Below are 19,164 nucleotides of genomic sequence, written 5' to 3'. Positions count from 1 at the left end.
TTAAGATAGCAAAACCCAATCAATTTTCCACTGGACATTTGGTGTAACTATGAAACATATTGTATTATGAAATCATGAAGAGCATTTCATATCAACTTAAAGTAGAGTAATAGCCGAAAGGTTTCAGAGCAACAAGAATCAAGGTAACAGCCATCATCATTGTGCCCATGACCGAGACACTTAACCCCGGGCTTGGCAGGGGATTGTCTCTCTTATAAGTTCATGGCACTAATCCGCGGCTTTATCACAGAAACAAATTCCAATAGCCCTGTTTTTGTGGCGAAAATTCAATTATGGTCCATGTTTCACAGCGACCGGCCTCTTGCTAAATGTGTTAACTGAGAAGGGAGCACTTGATAACAACAGGGGGTATCAGCCAGATGCTTCTCTAGTAACAAAAAAAAAAAGGTCGAGATGTATCTGTGGTCCTTCTGTATGCCTCATTCTCTTTTTCTTTTTTTTTTTTTTGTGAAAAGAGCTTCCCACACAATGTGGTCGGTACACAAAATGACGAGGTAATGGCTCAGCTTCTGCAGTGTTTCCCATTGAGCACTCATGGCCAGTGTGTGTATGTGTGTGTTATTGTAATTAGCAGACTGTGGCTCATTTACAGCAGCCCATTGAGATAAAGTAAGCCAAAAAAAAAAAATAAGAATCTCTTTTTGATTCCCCCGAGCGAGTCTGTAAAGAATGTAATAATGAGAATGTATTAATGAGTACAGAGTATGTGAAAGGAAATACTGTTGGAGATAGCACTGACACAGATTGGGAGACATGTACATTGGTTTCTGAATATTATCAGTGCAGTAAACTGTAGTCGTTATTTAATTGCATGCTTTAACACACTCTAGGTGACCAGTCTCCCACAACCTCTTTAAATCACCAATCCAGATTGGCTAAGGCTGGTTTAAGATGCATCTTTCAGCAGGATTAACTGCAATTAAGAACAACAAACTAAAAAGCACTTTGTGAACTATTCAAGTATTGATCAGTTAATCAAATAGTCCCACTCCACACTCACATTGGTTGATTATTATGAGGATGCTGAAAGAGGATAGTTCACCCAAGTTTTTCTACTTTTTTATATATACATAATTATATTTAGGATTTTTTCACCTTTAATTGGGATGGTATAGTGGAGGTTATAGACAGGAAAGTATGGGGAGCAAAGAGCAGGGAAGGGCTGGTAAAGGACTGCGAGCTGGGAATCGCGGAGCTATATGTCAGCATACTTAACCACTAGGCTATTGGCACCAACAAAATCTACTTCCACTTGTTTTAAATTGTTCCACTGTTGTCAGCAAGTTACTGCAACTGCACCTTTACAGTAACATAAATGTGTTTTACAGTAGCTGGGCGCTGCCGCAATTTCATTTTACTGTAAAATAGCATTACCACAACTTCTATTTTTGGTAAAATGCCTTTTACTACATTTTAATTTTGTATTTGTAGTATAACAACTTTTACAGTACTTTTACTGTAATTTATTTACATTCTACTTGAGCTGCACGATTCTGGCTAAAATGAGAATGACAATTTTTTTTGTGCTTAAAGATCACGATTTTCTCTTGATTCTGTAGATGTAAAATAAAGCTTAATATGAGATTTTAGTTTTTTTCTCAAACATATGGTCAAACAAAAATATTAATATTATGTGTCAGTCTACTGGTTTCTAAAAATAATTCTTTTTTACTAAAATTTACAAAAATTTACTAAAATTCTGATGTTGAATTATGTTTGAGATATATTCTTGCAATTTGTCATTGAGAACAATATTAGACCATTTAATTCACTGGTAAAATCAACATTATATAGGCTAGAGTAGTTATACTGACACTGTGAACATTTATTTTTATGCACAACTGTGTGTTCACTATGAAAAAAAAATGTATCAAATGCTTGTCGTTATCATAACTTTAAAATGCGATATGATTATGTAAATGATGTGCACGCTTTCGGTAACATTTTCACTGCTAAGTGCTATTCATACTTCGTGCGTGGCTCTCAAACGATCACTCTGTGCCACAAATTGAATATTATTTACAACTTTATTCGCTGTTACTAACAGCATATGCAGGTTCTGTTCACTAAAGTAGACTCGCGCGCGTCTATCATTAAGTAGGGCGCGCGCCCGCACAGTCAGCAGCTCAAGTCACGTGTGTTTTCCCGGCCGCGAATACAGCATTATATGAAGACAAAAATATTATAATTATAATATTATATTATAATATATAATTTTTAGGTGAATTATACCTTATAAATACAATATGTGACTCTTTTAACATCATTTGCAGGTGTCCATGTCGCTAAGCAACGTGTGTGAAACAATGAAAAGACTCGTACAGCCGCCTTTGCTTCTCTCCTGAACTTGAAAATATGATTGACAGAATCGTATAAATGCTGAATTAAGATCATCCAGGGGGTCGAATCGAGATCGCGATCTTTTTTCGATTATCTGTGCAGCTCTACATTGTACACTAGCAGTATGCGTCACGGTGGCTCAGTGGTTAGCACTGTCGCCTCACAGCAAGGAGGTCGCTGGTTCCTGAATGAGCCACTTGGCATTTCTGTGAAGAGTTTGCACGTTCTCTGCGTGTTGGTGTGAGTTTCCTCCGGGTGCTCACATGCAATATTTGGTGTAGTTTGGCAGAGAACTATGGCTCTGTGTAGTAAACACTGCTCTATACACACACATGCTGGAGATTCATTGCTGATTACAGAGCCGGCTTTATTGAAAAAGCACACAACAATCACACGACTTTTCATTCAGATCAAGTTATATATAAATGACTTAACACAATAATTCATGAATTACTTTCGCCAGTTGTACCACTTAAAATGTATGGTGCAGAAGTGAAAAAAAAATACATAATTATTGTAATTTGTAAAGAATTTAGCAAAAAGAAAGCTGCTTTTTTGCAATTTCCTTGTTTTCTGAAGTAAAGCTTGTAAAATTAAATCAGCTGCCAACAGTACAGTAAATGTTTTCCTTTTGCTTTAGTAATTAAGCTAAGAACAATTCATACAATTATATATACTGAATATATACAGTTCCATTATTAGCTGCCTTTTTATTTTTCCCCCAATTTCAGTTTAACGGTAAGAACATTTCTTGAACACATTTCTAAACATAATAGTTTTAATAACTTGTTTCCTTAAAAAAGTAAATCCAATGAATTTAGTAAAATATTTTATTTTAGTTTTTTGGAAAATTTTGTAAATCCAATGAATATTTTCAAATATAAAGAATGATTGATATCTGCAAAAAAATCATATTGGCAAATCCCTATTGACATTTTCTTCTGTTAAACACATAAGAAGGTATTCAGAAGAAAATTAGTCGACTGTACCCTTGGTAACTTTGGTATTTCTTTTGTATTCAAAGGCTACCATCAACTGTCTGTTTATTAGTATTCTTCAAAATATCATAACTCATGTTTTGAACAGCCTGAACTTTCCTAAATTGTAAGCACGTGTTCATTTTTGGGTGAACTACTGATTTAAATGAGTACAGCAAAGTTTTGTAATGGTATGTTTATATATGTAGGGTTGGACGATTTGCCCTAAAATCAAAATCTCAAAAAAAATTTAACATTTTAACTCGATTACAATTATTTATTTATTTATTTTTTGGTCCTCATCGTTCACTGATAAGTTTTGTACAGTGAATATACTCACATATTACAAGTCAGAGATTTTTAAATGAAGAGTGCATTACTGATTTTTAAAAAATTAAAGGAAACACACACTACCTATATCTGTGATTATTTATTGTACATCAACGTTGAACAACTGAAATTAAAATGCCTAAAATGCAATGTCACTTTTTTCTTATAAAAAAGTGAAAATAAATTACTTGATAAACAAAATAAATTATTTTATTTATAAAATAAAAATAATATATATGTAATTTTCATATTAAAAATCGAAAATAAGCAGTCTTTCTTCTAAATAAAATAACTTCTGTTTATCCTGTAAATAATATTTTAAACCGTGCATTTCTTGCATCTTCTGTAAACAAATTCATTTTATTGTAATAGAAAATATGCCGTCTCAAGGCATCTCAGGCGCAGCTTACAATCATCGGCAATTTAGTGCAAACCTGTGACGTGTAGTTACATTTTTTGAAAGGTGCGCAGGTATGCAACCAAGCGAAGGCTGCACAGGACCATAACCATGCGATCGACACATAAGTAAAAAATCAAACTTAACAGAGCGGGGTCACATGACTCCAAACACAGTAGGAAACTAATTGAAAAAACTGACCTGGAAAAATTGGATCGATTATAGATTCTGAATGTTGATTTCGATTACTTTTCGATTAATCACCCAGCCCCATGTATATACTTTTTGGTAAATCAGCCTACAAATGTTTTCCTTGTAGACATCTCCTCACAACAATAGAAAAAGCATTTTTAGACTGACAGAATACGGATTAACATAAAGCAATACAAACAATACCATAATAAATCACAGTCACAATAGGAATAAAACACAGTACAGTCTAGTACACAAACAATCCCAGCATTATTCATTTAAGAGAAAATTAGAAATGGATTTCTAGCATTTCACAAAAAGCACAGCATTGATCCATCCATTAGAACAACATAAACTGGTGATGGATTTTTCTGCTAATGTACTGAATAAGATCTTTTTTTTTCACTTTGCTGTTGTTCAAAGGTCCAAAGTCGGCTCATTTGTGCGTCTAGACTGATTTTTGGGGTAGCTCTCTGCTTGCCAGTTCAACTGTGTTAGACAGATTTTTAAAGTCAATCTAGAATCTACAAATCTATTATTTTAAAGAGCGTACGTATGTATCTGACAATTTCCCACGTACACATTTTAAGAAATGAATGGGGTCTCAAATTACTTAATTTTCCAATTAAATCTACTCAAGTGGAAATTTAAATAGTAAAAAGTTTCAAAAGTCTGAGGGTGCTTTCACACTTGATTCAATTGTTTGGTCCGATTCCAAGTTCGATTGTGTTTACACTGTCTTTTTTCCTTCTGAACCCCGAAACACTTGCAACATCAAGCTGCTGATGTGTGTACAGCTGTTTCTAGGTGATGGACAGCCACAAAAGCGAAGGCAGCAAAATAGAAAGACATACGCACATCGTGCTTGTTCTGATTTCACTGAATCTTTTGGTTTTGCTAACACAGAGAGCCACTTGTATCTATCTGTCACAAAATTCTTAAAAACGTTCAGAACATCACACAATGTCTGCAGAATTCATTTTTGGAAAGACGAGCAGACATTATCACTGTGTTCGCACGGGGTCAGTCCCGATTGTCACCAAGGTAATATCAGGTGATACACAGACATACACATATGAATGCACATTATGAAAACTTAAGTTTGTTCAACAGTTAGTGGTTCACTTTTATTAGTTGGTACGACACTATTAATATCAGAAGTGAACTGTATCAGAGTTTATGCAAACTGTCCTCCAGACCACCATCTGAGTTCAGAAGACATTATTCACATTAGCTAAACATACTGAACTTTAACATCAAGCGAACACGAATGTGGACCAAAAGTGCAAGTGTGAAAGCACCTTGAAAGGAGAGTTTGTAAGATGGTGTAAATAGTATTTATTAATAGTGGTTATTTAGTTTTACAATACTTTTATATATATATATATATATATATATATATATATATATATATATATATATATATATATATATATATATATATATATATATATATATATATAATGTGACATAAATAAATTCTAAACTAACTTTAATTTTACTCCTTTGTTTTAAGTTTTAAATAAGTTGTCCTTGTTCGACCAATCATCATTATTAGCTTTCCTGTAAATTATGTTTTTGGAGATTTAATTAGCTAAGCCAAAGCAAAACGAACTAATTTGTCTTTAAAAAATACATGAAGGTGATTAAGATTTACAAAAAATGATTTGTTTTTAATAGATAATACTGTGTGCTTAAGTACAGCTGGCTAATGATAGATCTGTAATCTGTATGAAAAGGGTTTACTGCATTTAAACTGCTGGCATTGCTGGACAATCTGGCAAGAGAGTGGCATATGTTTGGCGAGAGTGATGAAAAGCTGTAAAACAAAGATTGTGCAGAAAGACTTCATATAATGATGGTTTTGGGGGTTTTGTGCAAATGACTAACCTTTTGCCAGCAGTTGTTAATTCAAATTCACTAAATTTGCTAATATATAAATGATGTTAAAAAATAAATGATAGGCATATGCACATGTTAAAAATTAGGTTCCAAGGATAGGCCTGTCAAGGTATGTAATTTTTGTTGTTCAATATATCAATAAAAAATTAAGCAATAAGTGATGTCATTGTCATTTTAAGACATTTTATGCCACTAAATATAGAGATTAAATAATACAACATCATAGTGAAGCAAATATCTTTAAATACTTAAGGGACAAAAACACTTCATTCCTAAGGTTAGTTATATTTTGTAATATGATGTTCAAAAAGTGAAGCTTTGCAGAATGTAAATGTACCTTTAATGGTTTTAACTGAGGGTGTGACACTTGCTCCATGAGACGAGACAAAACACAAGATTTGGTTCACGAGAACAAGACGAGATGAGATTTTTACACTAATTTTTAACTTAAATTTTATTTTATCTTCAATGATTAAATATATGAAAGGAAAATAGTTTTTTATTCAACTGGGAAAAAAAAAAATCACAAATTGAAAAACTATTCGGGTGCTTTTTTAAATTCAACTCTTTAATGAATGTCATTTTACTTCTATTTTGATCAATTATATGCCATAAAAGACATAACATGTGAATGGAAAATAGTCTTTTTAAATTTGAAATCATTTTAAATATTAGCTGAATATTTGCTGATATATGAATTTAAAATTAATTTTTATTTAACCAAAAAAATATCAATAAAATTTATAAAAAATAAAAATCACAAAATGCTAAACTATTTAGTTGTTTAAAAAAATTGTAATGAAGGTAATTTTATTTGTATTAATTTGTGTTTACGACGATTCTGACTATCAGCATATCTAAAGTGCTATTCCATTAAACCATGGTTAATGTGTGTGGCTGCAGTTGTAGCCTCTGTTGGATGCATCAGTAGCTGAACTCCGATAACAAAAAAAGGAGTTATGTCACACCCGCCTGTCCAACTGATTGACATGCAACTCCGAGGCCACCCTGGGTTGCCAGGTTTGTGCAAAGCACTTGAATTGCGGTTCAAATTCTGTCTCCAGTCTTCAATGCTAATTGCAGCCACAAGCTCCATCATAACATCAAAACACACGAGACAACTTTTCACCTCGATGAGAAATCTCATCAGGATTTAATCTTGAATTTTAATGTTATTTGTGAGCTACTGGCTTATACCCGCTAGTTAAGATATTGGCTGTTTATTAGTATATATCAAGTATGATTTTAATTTACACCCCAAATCCTATCCAATACCTAAACACATCTACTACCTTACTAACTATTAATAAGCAGCAAATTTGTAGTTTATTGAGCGAAAAGTCTTAATTGATAGTTTATTAAAAGCAAGAATTGTACCTTAAAATAAAGTACACATGTATTAAAAATCAGGCTGAGATTTTATTTGTGAGAACGAGACCCAAGGAAAGGCCTGTCATGGTTTGTCATTTTTGTTGTACAATACTGTAAAATGTCACAAAATTATAACAATAAGTGATATAATTGTCATTGTAAAACCATTTTCTGCCACTGAATATAATGATTGAATAATACAGCATAAGAGTAATGCAAATATCTATAAAAGCATTTCATTCTTAAGGTTAGCTACATTCTGTAATTTCATGTTCAAAAAGTAAAGCTTTGACAGCAGTCATGCAGAATGTAAATATTCTTGCCTTGGCTTATAGCTGCTTATTATTAAGATATTGGTTGTTTATTATTAGTATATATATGAAGTATGATTTTACCCAATACCTAAACCAAATGTCATTACTAACAGTTAACAAGCATACAATTAGAAGTATATTGAGCTAAAAGACTTCATTAATGGTTTATTAATAACAGGATTTGCACCCTAAAATAAAGTGTCTCCCAGAAAGTGTTTCTCATTTGTGCAACTTCTTCCCAACTGTCAGTAGTTTTCAGGGAAATGTGAAAACTCAACTTTTCTTCATCTGTCAGTAAGCATTGTTTCTTAAAAAGTGATCTGAGCTCTCTTACACTTTCAACAGAGATTAGAGATGACAGAGGCTGCGCAAAGCTAAAATGTTGCTAACATTCATTTTTTCCGTAAGCATGATGGGTGCTTTATATTGTCTCACCAAAAATTATTGAGGTCATGTCCATGTATTGTGTGATATAAGGATTATTGCGACAGGTCTACCATTAGGAATAACAACACAAATTCAAAACTCACTTATTCTTAGTATTTAATATTTAAGTATTTAAAAATCCGCATAAACCAGAAGCCGAAACAGTTTTTTTTTTTTTTTTTTGCATTGTGATGCAGTTCTTAGAGCAGTAGTCTCAATCTTAATTCCTGGAGGGCCACATCTCTGCATAGTTTAGCTCCAACCACCTCCAACTCACACCTGCTCAATAGTCTCTAGTAGTCTTGAACACCTTGATAAGTTGGATCAGCTGTGTTTGATTAAAGTCGGAGCAAAACTATGAAGAGCTGCGGCCCTCCAGGAATCAAGTTTGAGAACTAAGTCCAAGAGAAATTCAATATTAAATGAGGAAACAGTGAGCGTGGCTTGTTTTTTCTACTGCAAGCTGATTGGATGTAGTAAAGTAGCCAGTTCATTAAGTAAAATCAGGAAAAGGCTTTCGGAAGAGTTATTACAGCCTAACAGACTCCACCTCCTTGACATTTTTGTTTGATGTTAAAATAGATATGAGAACCTTGGATAAAAATATCACGGTTTCACGGTATTGTGATTATTGCTCTAAAATAAACTCTTTTTAAATGTTTGGGTAAAAAAACTTTGATCGCAATATATTTTATTCTGTGATATTTTGGAACAGTAAACATGTCAGGCTAAATAATTTAAATAAATCATTGACTTCTGCTGTCTTCATTACTTAAAAAACACAGATTTCTTTGCAATTTAAAATGGCATCTTTGGATATCTTTTCTGCTGGAGATACTGTTGTCTTAAAAAATGTTTATAAAAAACCCTACACATACCTTAGGAATGGTATTACAAAAAAATTTGGTGGTTTTAAAACCTTGACTTTTCCAAACCATGGTATACCTTGAAAAGTTACCATCCCATGTCTTGATTATTCACCACAAAACAAGCAATATGAGTTTAAAAAATCATATGGTTTGATTTCTTTTGTACGTTAAGGTGGATTTAACCTACAAGCAAGAATGACGGAATAAAAAAAAAAAGTGAGCATTTCTTACCTGTAAACAAGAGAGTCATCGTAGGTTCCATTGTACTGAATCTGAAACATGCGTATTCCAGGTATATTCCTCTGAAAGTTGAACTTGATGAGTGCCGTGGAGGAAGTGGCTTCTGCCATAACCACTCTCTTATCGGAGCTGGTCTTGGTGTCACCGGTGTGGTTGCCACCGTTTGCTCCTGCCCTTGTAGAAGTGGAGATATCAGAAGAGCCCGGGTCCGGCTCCTGGATGTTATTTGTGCTGTTGCTGATGTGTGGAAGCTTAATGATGACCAGCTCTATGGTCTGATGAGCCTCCCCTGCAGGATTGGAGGAGATGCAGGTGAAAGAGCCTGTGTCTTTTACTGTGCTTATCAGGATGTCCAGCGTGCCGTTGTTGTAAACCAGCGTGCGTGACGTGTTCGAGACTAACTTTCCCTCGGGAGATATCCAATGTATGGCAGGTTCGGGATCTCCCCTGGCTTTGCACTTTAATGCCACTCGTTGGCCCTCCAGAACCCTCATTTCGTGAGAGTGCCTGGTAATGAGGGGCGGCTCACAGAGGAACTCCTCCTCGGGGATGGACCAGAAATAGCGTCCAGAGAGGTGCAAAGGTGTGGCGCAGGTCTCCAAGTCGTCCTCGCGATTGAGCCGCCGAAGCCACAGTAGCTCGCAGTTGCAATGTAAAGGATTGCCTCCGAAGCTTAGCGCAAAAGAAGAGGGATTCATAATGCCGGATGTTGCCAGAACCTGTGCTCGTTGGAAAAGAGGGTCCGGTGGGAGCTTCTGGAGCTTGTTGGAGGTCACGTCCAAGCGATTGAGCTTCTGTAGGAGGGAGAACGTCCCCTCAGGAATGTATTCAATCATATTGTGGTCCAGACTGAGAGTGTGTAGGCTGGTCATCCTTTGAATGGCCTCCCAGGGGATGGTCTCGAGGTTGTTGTAGGATAAATCCAGCTCTTCGAGGGCTAGTAGGTCATTAAAGGCTCCCATGTGGATGAGGGTCAGTTGGTTGTTGTTCAGGATTAGATGATGCAGCTTGGACATGCCACTGAAAGTGTCGTTGGCTATTCGCGTCAAGCGGTTGTGGTCTAGATGCAAGGCTCGTAGGTTTTCCAGGTCTGCGAATGCATGTGGAGTGATGTAGCTTATTGTATTCCTGGATAACGTAAGATCCACCAGCTTGGTCATGTTGGCCAAGTCTTTCCGTTTGACGCTGGTGACAAAATTATCAGCTAGCCGGAGCTCCACGGTGTGCCTGTCGATGTTAGGGGGGACGAAGAGCAGCCCTTTTTTGGCACAGAGTGTTGCGAGGTTGGGGGAAAGAACCTGACAGACGCAGCGCTTTGGACAGATCTGGGCCTTCACTGCCATTCCGATAACCAACAAGCAGACGAGCAGTTTTTCCATTGTAATTCAGGTTTTTACACCTGGGGAGAGAAAAGAGGGGAGAGAAAAAAAGACAAAGGGTGTGATTAATAAGCTACTGTGGTTTTGAACTGCAATTTTAAGCAAAGCAGGCCTTTATTCAGTTAGAGCATAATTGCATTTGTAGATGTTTATCAAACACCAGTGCTTAGCGCAGCCAGAATGCATGTGATAACAGCAGGCCATTGGTTATCCTGCAGTTATTTCAGGAAGTGCGATAAACAGTTCATCTTGCACAAACAAAACCCCATGTCAGATGTAAGAAATCAGCATTTTGTATCACAGCGGCAGCAAAAAAGAAACTCATAAAGCAATTCCAAAACAAGGGAGTCACTAAAATAGTCAACATTTCTTTGTGAGATCATTCTGGGCCATGTTAATAAAAAAAGCTTTCACCCCATAGTGAGGAAAATGCTATTACTGTATATATTATGGTTTACCCAATCAAATGTTTGTGTCCAAATCAGATCTAATATTACGCATTGGTGTAACGATATTCAAAACGAACTGATAACCTATGGTACAAACTGCAATACTCCCATATTTAATCAAGGTACCCTGCACCCTCCACCAAGCCTCCTTACTGAGCCCCCACATACCAGCCTACCTACCACCCTACCTTGGCCCTTACCCATCATAGCCACCCAATCACCCTCATCCACTGAATTAGCTGTATCACTGTCTCCCCCCTCCATCTGAACAATGGTGGTAGTGAGGAGAGACCCCCTCGTACTATTGTAATGCGCTATGGGTGTCTGGCCATACACAATAATGAGCTATATAAATGCACATTAGATTACATTACATCACTTTATCCTCTAACCCCAAAGAGCAATGATATAGCAAAGGGAGAAAATATTTAATTAGATAAATAAGACAAAAATATGTGTATTAATTGGACATATGGGCCTTGGTGAAGGATACCGGATGATCCAGATAACCCAATCAGCCCTAGTTTTTAAAAGTCTGCATTTTAAAACATAACCACAGAGTTATTAAGCTAAAATGGTTTTGCTGCCTTTCCAAAAGTCTCTGTTTTTGAGTGTAATAAGCGAAATAGTTATGCTATAGATACTAGTATATCTGCAGATATGAGATTTTGATCTAATACTTGATTTTCCTATTAACTAGGTTATTAAGGTTATTGTCAGTCCAAAATGTTCTTTGAAGTTCTTAATATTGTTTTATAAAATAAAAAATAAAAATCTTACAGGATATATGTCTGCATTTAATATTTAGCTTTTGGTGCAATATCAGACTGAAATTAGTGGTACTTAATGAAAATCTACAACATTGCAAAAATGCTGGCATTGCATACATTACACATTCCTTATGGACCACATTCATAAAAGTATGACCACATAGAGCAGCTAGTTCAGCTCTGCAATCCTGTCACAAACTGCACCTTCCTTTACAACAGGTGTGATAGAATTAATTAGCTGACTCTTATAGAGCCAATTTAGTCTCAAAAATAACAAGTTCAAAACGCAATTCATAAATACACATATCTAATTTGTAAGTTTAAAACATGATTCATAAATACACAAATGTATTTCATAAGTTTAAAACGCAATTCATAAATACACAAATCTAATTCGTAAGTTCAAAACACGATTTATAAATACACAAATGTAATTCATAAGTTTAAAACACGATTCATAAATACACAAATCTAATTCGTAAGTTCAAAACACGATCCATAAATACACAAATCTAATTCGTAAGTTCAAAACGCAATTCATAAATACACAAATCTAATTCGTAAGTTTAAAACACGATTTATAAATACACAAATGTAATTCATAAGTTTAAAACACGATTCATAAATACACAAATCTAATTCGTAAGTTCAAAACACGATTCATAAATACACAAATCTAATTCGTAAGTTTAAAACACGATTTATAAATAAACAAATCTAATTCGTAAGTTTAAAACACGATTTATAAATAAACAAATGTAATTCATAAGTTTAAAACACGATTTATAAATACACAAATCTAATCCGTAAGTTCAAAACACGATTCATAAATACACAAAACCAGTTCATCTGGCAAAAATATCTATGATTTTTACTTGTGTATTTACAAATTGTGCTTTGAATTTACAAACTGAATTTTTAAAATCTTGTGCTGTGCGTGTATGAACATTATTTTGTAAATGTGCTATTTTTAAGACTGATCTTGGACTTTACACACAACAAGCTACATATTAGTATATACATACCGATTTAGATGTTTTAATATAACATATATTAACACCACACAAAAAAACAAATATATAAAAATACCACCACTTGCCCATAAATAAGTAACTTCATGAAAAAAAAAAAGGTCTGAAGTAGCTAGTAATAAGTGTGCATGGCAACACTGCTGAAAATAGATCGATGCAGTCTTTAAAGGAGTGTGGGTTATTTCAGGCAAAACACATGGATAACAAACGTCACGCAAACAATATGCTATTTTAACCCTTCAGTTTATTAGCAGCACATTAGGTACATTAACTCATTTAAAGCTAGTATGCTTTATCCATTGATTCCAGGGCTTTTATCGCAACATCATCCTTGTCTCCTTTCCTTACACTTCTTCTCTGCAAGGTGTGACTCACTCTTTCTTTTTTCCTACTGTAAAGTCCTTCACTCTCCATTAGAACTGTGTGGGTGAACAGAAGAGCTGTTTTATAATGACCGCGAGTGTGAACACCAATGCGTTTGCAAGACCCTGACCCAGAGGGGGCAACTGTATTATATTTAATTATATAATTACGCTGAGCTGAGTATGTAATGACACAATACGAGGTCTAACAACTCTGCACTTACGGAGAGCACTGCATTAAAAACAGCCATCATTAAATGGCAACAGAAGCTGACATCAGACTATGAAATCACTGTTTGCACATTAGACCTGAAATTACCCGGAGAAGAATGATCACTTACTGATTATGCAATCCAGCTGATGGGCTTAAAGGGACAGTTCACTCCATAGTGAGAGTTTGTTTACTTACTCCCAGAGCCGTTTTTTCGAAGTTGATATTTAGCCACACCATATTGGGCTTTCGTAACAATTTTTTTTTTACGAGGAGAGTCATTAGCCCAACTTTCAACCTCCAACCTGGAAGAACTGTGGGGAAAACAGGAGCACCCACACAGAAATGCCAACTGACCCAGCCAAGAATCAAACCAACGACCTTCTTACTGTGAGGTGACAGCGCTACCCACTGCGCCACCGTGCCCCCCCATATTGAGAGCTTACTAGCATTTATTTACCCTCACATTGTTCCTAACCTGATATTTTCTGAACTCAATTGTGGAAGATCATTGAATGTTCATATTTATACACTCGTATTGCTATCTTTATGGGGACATCCCCCAGATGTAATGACTTTTTACTGTACAAAGTCTATGACTGTGCACCTATACTCTGAATGATTTGGATTTTTACATTTTGATATTTATTCATGAGCCATTCTCCTCATGGAGACCAAATATGTAAAAAAAAAAAAAAAAAAAAAAAAAAATATATATATATATATATATATATATATATATATATATATATATATATATATATATATATATATATATATATATATATATATAATATTTCTTTAAATACAAATGACAATTTAAAAAAATTGTGATGTAAAAAAATTTGGATATATATATATATATATATATATATATATATATATATATATATATATATATACAAATTTATTTACATCACAATTTTTTTTAATTGTCATTTTTATTTAAAGAAATGTTATGCTGAAGTTATGTTTGGGTTCATTCATTCATTCATTTTCTTGTCGGCTTAATCCCTTTATTAATCCGGGGTCGCCACAGCGGAATGAACCGCCAACTTATTCAGCACATTTTTACGCAGTGGATGCCCTTCCAGCCACAACCCATCTCTGGGAAACATACACATTTACACACACACACTCATACACTACGGACAATTTAGCCTACCCAATTCACCTGTACCACAAGTCCTGGACACAAGTTCCATTTCCTATTGGGCCAGTAGAAAAAAATCCATAGCGTTGAACCCTGTACAGTATTTAAAATAACAAGTTCTCACATACAATTATATTAAATTATACTAAATTATGATATTAAAACCCTCTTACTTAAAAATATATAGCATCTAGCATTTTGTAAATTATTAAGATATAAAATAACAATTAAATAATTTCATTTTATTTATTTCAGTGAAAGAAAACAATTTTTAATTCTTCAAATTAACAATAATAACATTTAACATCCTGCCTTATACAGTATTTTGTCTTTCACATAAAAAGATAACATACATCTTTTAAAAAACTAAATTTTTGTCTATTTCTTTGTGTGAAAATGACAGAAAGATGACATTTGAGCACAGCTGGACTAGATAAAACACTCCCGTTTCACATGAACTGCTCATCCTGTGAAACGAGCGTCTTCAGCACACAGGAAACTCAGAAGTTCCCTAAACCCCTCTAAAATGCTGCCGCTCAGTCACACAGCAAATGCAAAGATCATGTTCTTTCGCACATTGCAAGTCTTCACTATTGATTTTCACTCCACTCTGCGGACGAGACCAAGGAGCGGGATTTGAACGAGCGAGAGAGAAAGGGAAGGGAAAAAAGGGAAAGAGCGAGAGATACAGAGAAATATGATGCCGTAATGGAGACTGATGTGTTGCGCATTCGAACAGTTGGGAGTAGTATGTGGAGTGTATGATTCATGATGACTCTTCTCTGGCGCAGTAAAGCATTATAGGCAGGTGCGCATTATATTTTGCCTCAAAATGCATTGAATAGCAAGCCACATAAAAGGAGGCTCAAATGTGTTCGAATCAAATCCAAATAATCACAAATGAATCAATTACATTTCTATGTTATATTTAAATTCAAACAGACATTAAATTTAAGATATTACATTTAAACAGACATTGTTTGATTAAATGTGAAAAGCATCAGAACATCCCAAAATGTAGATTTAAAAATTAACTGCTTTGATCCAAAATTGAATTTATAACACCTTTTTAGGGCTACCATGCTAAATATTATTTTGTCTATTTTTTTTTTTCAGAAATTGCATTTAAATTTGTGTTTACATATATTTACAGACCATTTATTGCAGCCAAAAACAGTTTGATTACCCGCATTCATCTAAATATTTTTTATGAACTACAAAGGAAAACATTATACAGGCTGAAATGACATGCATGTGAGTAAAGGCAAGTAAAAGTATGCTTTTTAATGAAGTAATCATCTAAAACATTTGTTAAATCTGACATTAGTTGAAGGTACATTTGTAATAATCGTTCTATAATAATTATTCTTTCCATTTGTTCAATTGATTGATTGATTGATCCATTAATTGGGGATGTATGATCAGGTTGTTTTGCCCTCGAGTCTGAATCATTTGATTGAGTATCTACCGATTCCGAAACCCAATCCGATACTTCTATAATATATAAAAAAATAACAAAGAAGAGCTAAGAAACAGATCCAGGATGTTCCTTATTTTTAATTTAATCCACCTTATTTTAACATTTAACAACTCCTTTAACAAACAGAGCACTTCTGTAAGGTTATAAATAACATAAATTCTTCACTTTTGGACTTTAGTGCAACAGTAAATATAAAAAAAATCTAATATAAAAATAGCACCTCAACTTAAAATACAGGCAAACCCACGTTTACATATTTCACAGTTTGCTATAGCAAAGTTGTCATCATCAACTTTATAATACCTCCAGACTGCAGACATACTTGCGCTTTTCGCTTCCTACTTTAACCAATAGCATCTCTGCAACAAAGTAATGTCATGCCACATGCGTTATTGTACTTGTGAAGTCAATAACTGTAGATGTATTCAAAAACAATGAGGATATATATATATATATATATATATATATATATATATATATATATATATATATATATATATATATATATATATATATATATATTAGGGATGTAACAATATTGTAAATACCGTCATACCGCAATAGCAATTTCTTTCAATATTACTTTGGTTGTGACTCAATAAAATCATAGGTCTTTTGGTGAAAACTTTGCTGAGGCGAATGAAGCGAATGGGAGGTAGCGGAAACTACAATTCTCATCAGCCCAGGCATGGCCATCATCCTTTGCGGTCTGTTGTTGCTAGAGATCCAGTAAAAGTGAAAAGTTTGCTGAGGCGAATGGAGCGAATGGGAGGTAGCCGAAACTACAATTTTCATCAGCCCAGGCATGGCCATCATCCTTTGCAGTCTGTTGTTGCTACAGATCCAGTAATGCAGAAATGAAGGGTGCTGCTAGGAGCGGCAAAGAAAAAGAGCTAAAAATGGTCAAACCTAAAGCGGGTTTTAAATCAGATGTGTGGAAGCATTTCAGTTTCTCTCTAAAAAAAACAAGGAAGAAGAAAAGGTGACAGAAAAAAAGGGTATGCAGGCACTGCCAGACTGTGCTGAAATACAAGTTGGGGAATACGACTAAGATAATGGAGATTCTTTTAGTCAAGGGGACAGCAGAACACAGCACACTGCTCAGATTGATGGAGACATTGACTTGTACCACCAAGAGACCTCTATCTCACTCATGGCTTGTCCTTTCGAGTGGTGTTTTTTTTTTTTTACATGGTTTAAAATTTTTTGGTATTAAAATTTTATAATTTAAGTTCCTGTTTGAAAGTTTACAGATAGATAATTTGTATGTCATTGATGTGTTCAGTGTCGAGGTAACCTGAACATTCTAGCACTTTTTTTTTTGAGTCTCTTCAATAGTTTTGTTTTTCCTTTAAATGATTCAATAAATACCGTATCGTGCTATTCATACCGAGGTATTACCGTATTGCGAAATTTTGATACCGTTACATCCCTAATATATATATATATATATTCGAGTCCTGATCTGGAGGTAACGTCCGATTCCGATAGAGTCTCATACTGCGTGATCAGGCCAGATTTCCGATCACATGACCGGATCTGGACATCCCTATCTTTAATAAAGTCAACAGATCTCTAAATAAATGCAGGGGAGAATTTTGCAATTTGGGCACCCTAGGCAACTCCAGCCATGTCACCCAAGTCTTAAAACGCACTCCTTTCTACACTGAAAAATAATTATTCAGCAAAATAGTTGCTGGGAACAGTTTATGGGAATTGAAATATAAACAAATGAAATTTAGTAATGTTTTACTTTATTTGTTTGTTTAAATTCAGCCCAAATAAATTGTTTACAAATCACTCAACTTATTTTTTAGTAAATCCAAGGAAATCATCTTTGAATCATTTCTTTCAGTGTACTTTTATTTTAATTTTTTTTAAATTTTGATTTTATTTTTTTAATATCAATCTTCTTTTATCTTCTATCCTTCACCTTTATGCAATCTCTACATTTTAAAGGATTAGTTTTCTTAAAATGAATTTACAACTAAAAATAATAAATATACTTTTATTTATTTATTTTTTATAAATTTGACTGGACTGCTCTGTGATTGGAGTGGTGGATATTTAATTTTATTATATTATTATTACAAAACATTACATTATTATAATAATATTATATTGTACTGTATATTAAATAATATTTAATTATGTAAAAAATGTTATATAACGATGTTATATAAAGTTTATAAGTATAATTTATACTTCTAGATATTTATTGGGGGCCTCAAGCGACCGCTTAACTGGCTTACTGGTTAAACCCACCCCGGTCCATTGAACCATCAGTTCACAGAATAAATGCAGATTCATTCATAAACAAAACACTGCTTATGGCAATTATGTTTATCATAAATAAACTGTGATGTTTTTATTTTTATTTTTTGCCCACAGCCTAATTAATATGTTTAATTTGACAGCCCTAATTGAAATATTTCGACTACATAATAAAGCAGTAAAACCCATTCTTGTGCTTTATGATCTAAAATTTGAATTGTGCTATGGCAGATTGTATAGGAACATCATTCAGCAAGTAGAGAAAGTGTTTGCTCAGATTATTCCCAACAGTTTTAACAGCAATTAACCAAGCAGCTGTTTACTTCATAAAGGAGACAATTCTGCCAGCTTTTACTGCATTACCAGTAACAGTGACAGTTTTGAGACAAATGCTGCTTAAACCTGGTACTTTGTGACAAATAACTGCATTTTATCCCTAAGACTATAGCTAAATGTTTGTTCGTGCTTCTGAGGTTTCGCGATGTTGTGAAACTTCTTTCATCACCCTTCTCTATCATTTATGCATGCAGATACGAGTATTAGCACATTAGCATTTCCTAGTTCTTCAAAAACTTAGAGCAAAACTACCGAACAATAGGGCTCATTAATTTGCATATTTCATGCTTCATTAGGGGCATTTAAAGTGATAAACAGAAAAACACAACCAGTCCTAAAA

The 19,164-nt window shown here is 34.3% G+C and overlaps 1 protein-coding gene across 6 annotated transcripts in view; it reads right to left on the bottom strand.

Moving 5' to 3' along the window:
- Nucleotides 1-19,164, bottom strand: part of lrfn5a (leucine rich repeat and fibronectin type III domain containing 5a) — a 120,949-nt gene that overhangs the window by 11,328 nt on the left and 90,457 nt on the right. For 2 of the 6 annotated variants that reach the window (XM_087290173.1, XM_087290172.1), the window contains exon 2: nt 9,371-10,778. In XM_087290173.1, coding sequence (XP_087146299.1) covers nt 9,371-10,758 — 1,388 coding nt within the window. In that variant the 5' untranslated portion in view covers nt 10,759-10,778. Of the gene's footprint in view, nt 1-8,452; nt 8,514-8,666; nt 10,779-19,164 lie in introns of those variants that run through there. The other 4 variants (XR_015513118.1, XR_015513119.1, XR_015513121.1 and 1 more) reach the window with 4 other exon arrangements.

The sequence above is a fragment of the Danio rerio genome, chromosome 17 (genome assembly GCF_052040795.2).
Source record: "Danio rerio strain M-AB ecotype USA chromosome 17, GRCz13ab, whole genome shotgun sequence".
Classification (NCBI taxonomy): Eukaryota; Metazoa; Chordata; class Actinopteri; order Cypriniformes; family Danionidae; genus Danio; species Danio rerio.
This window is presented reverse-complemented; position numbering and strand designations above follow the sequence as displayed.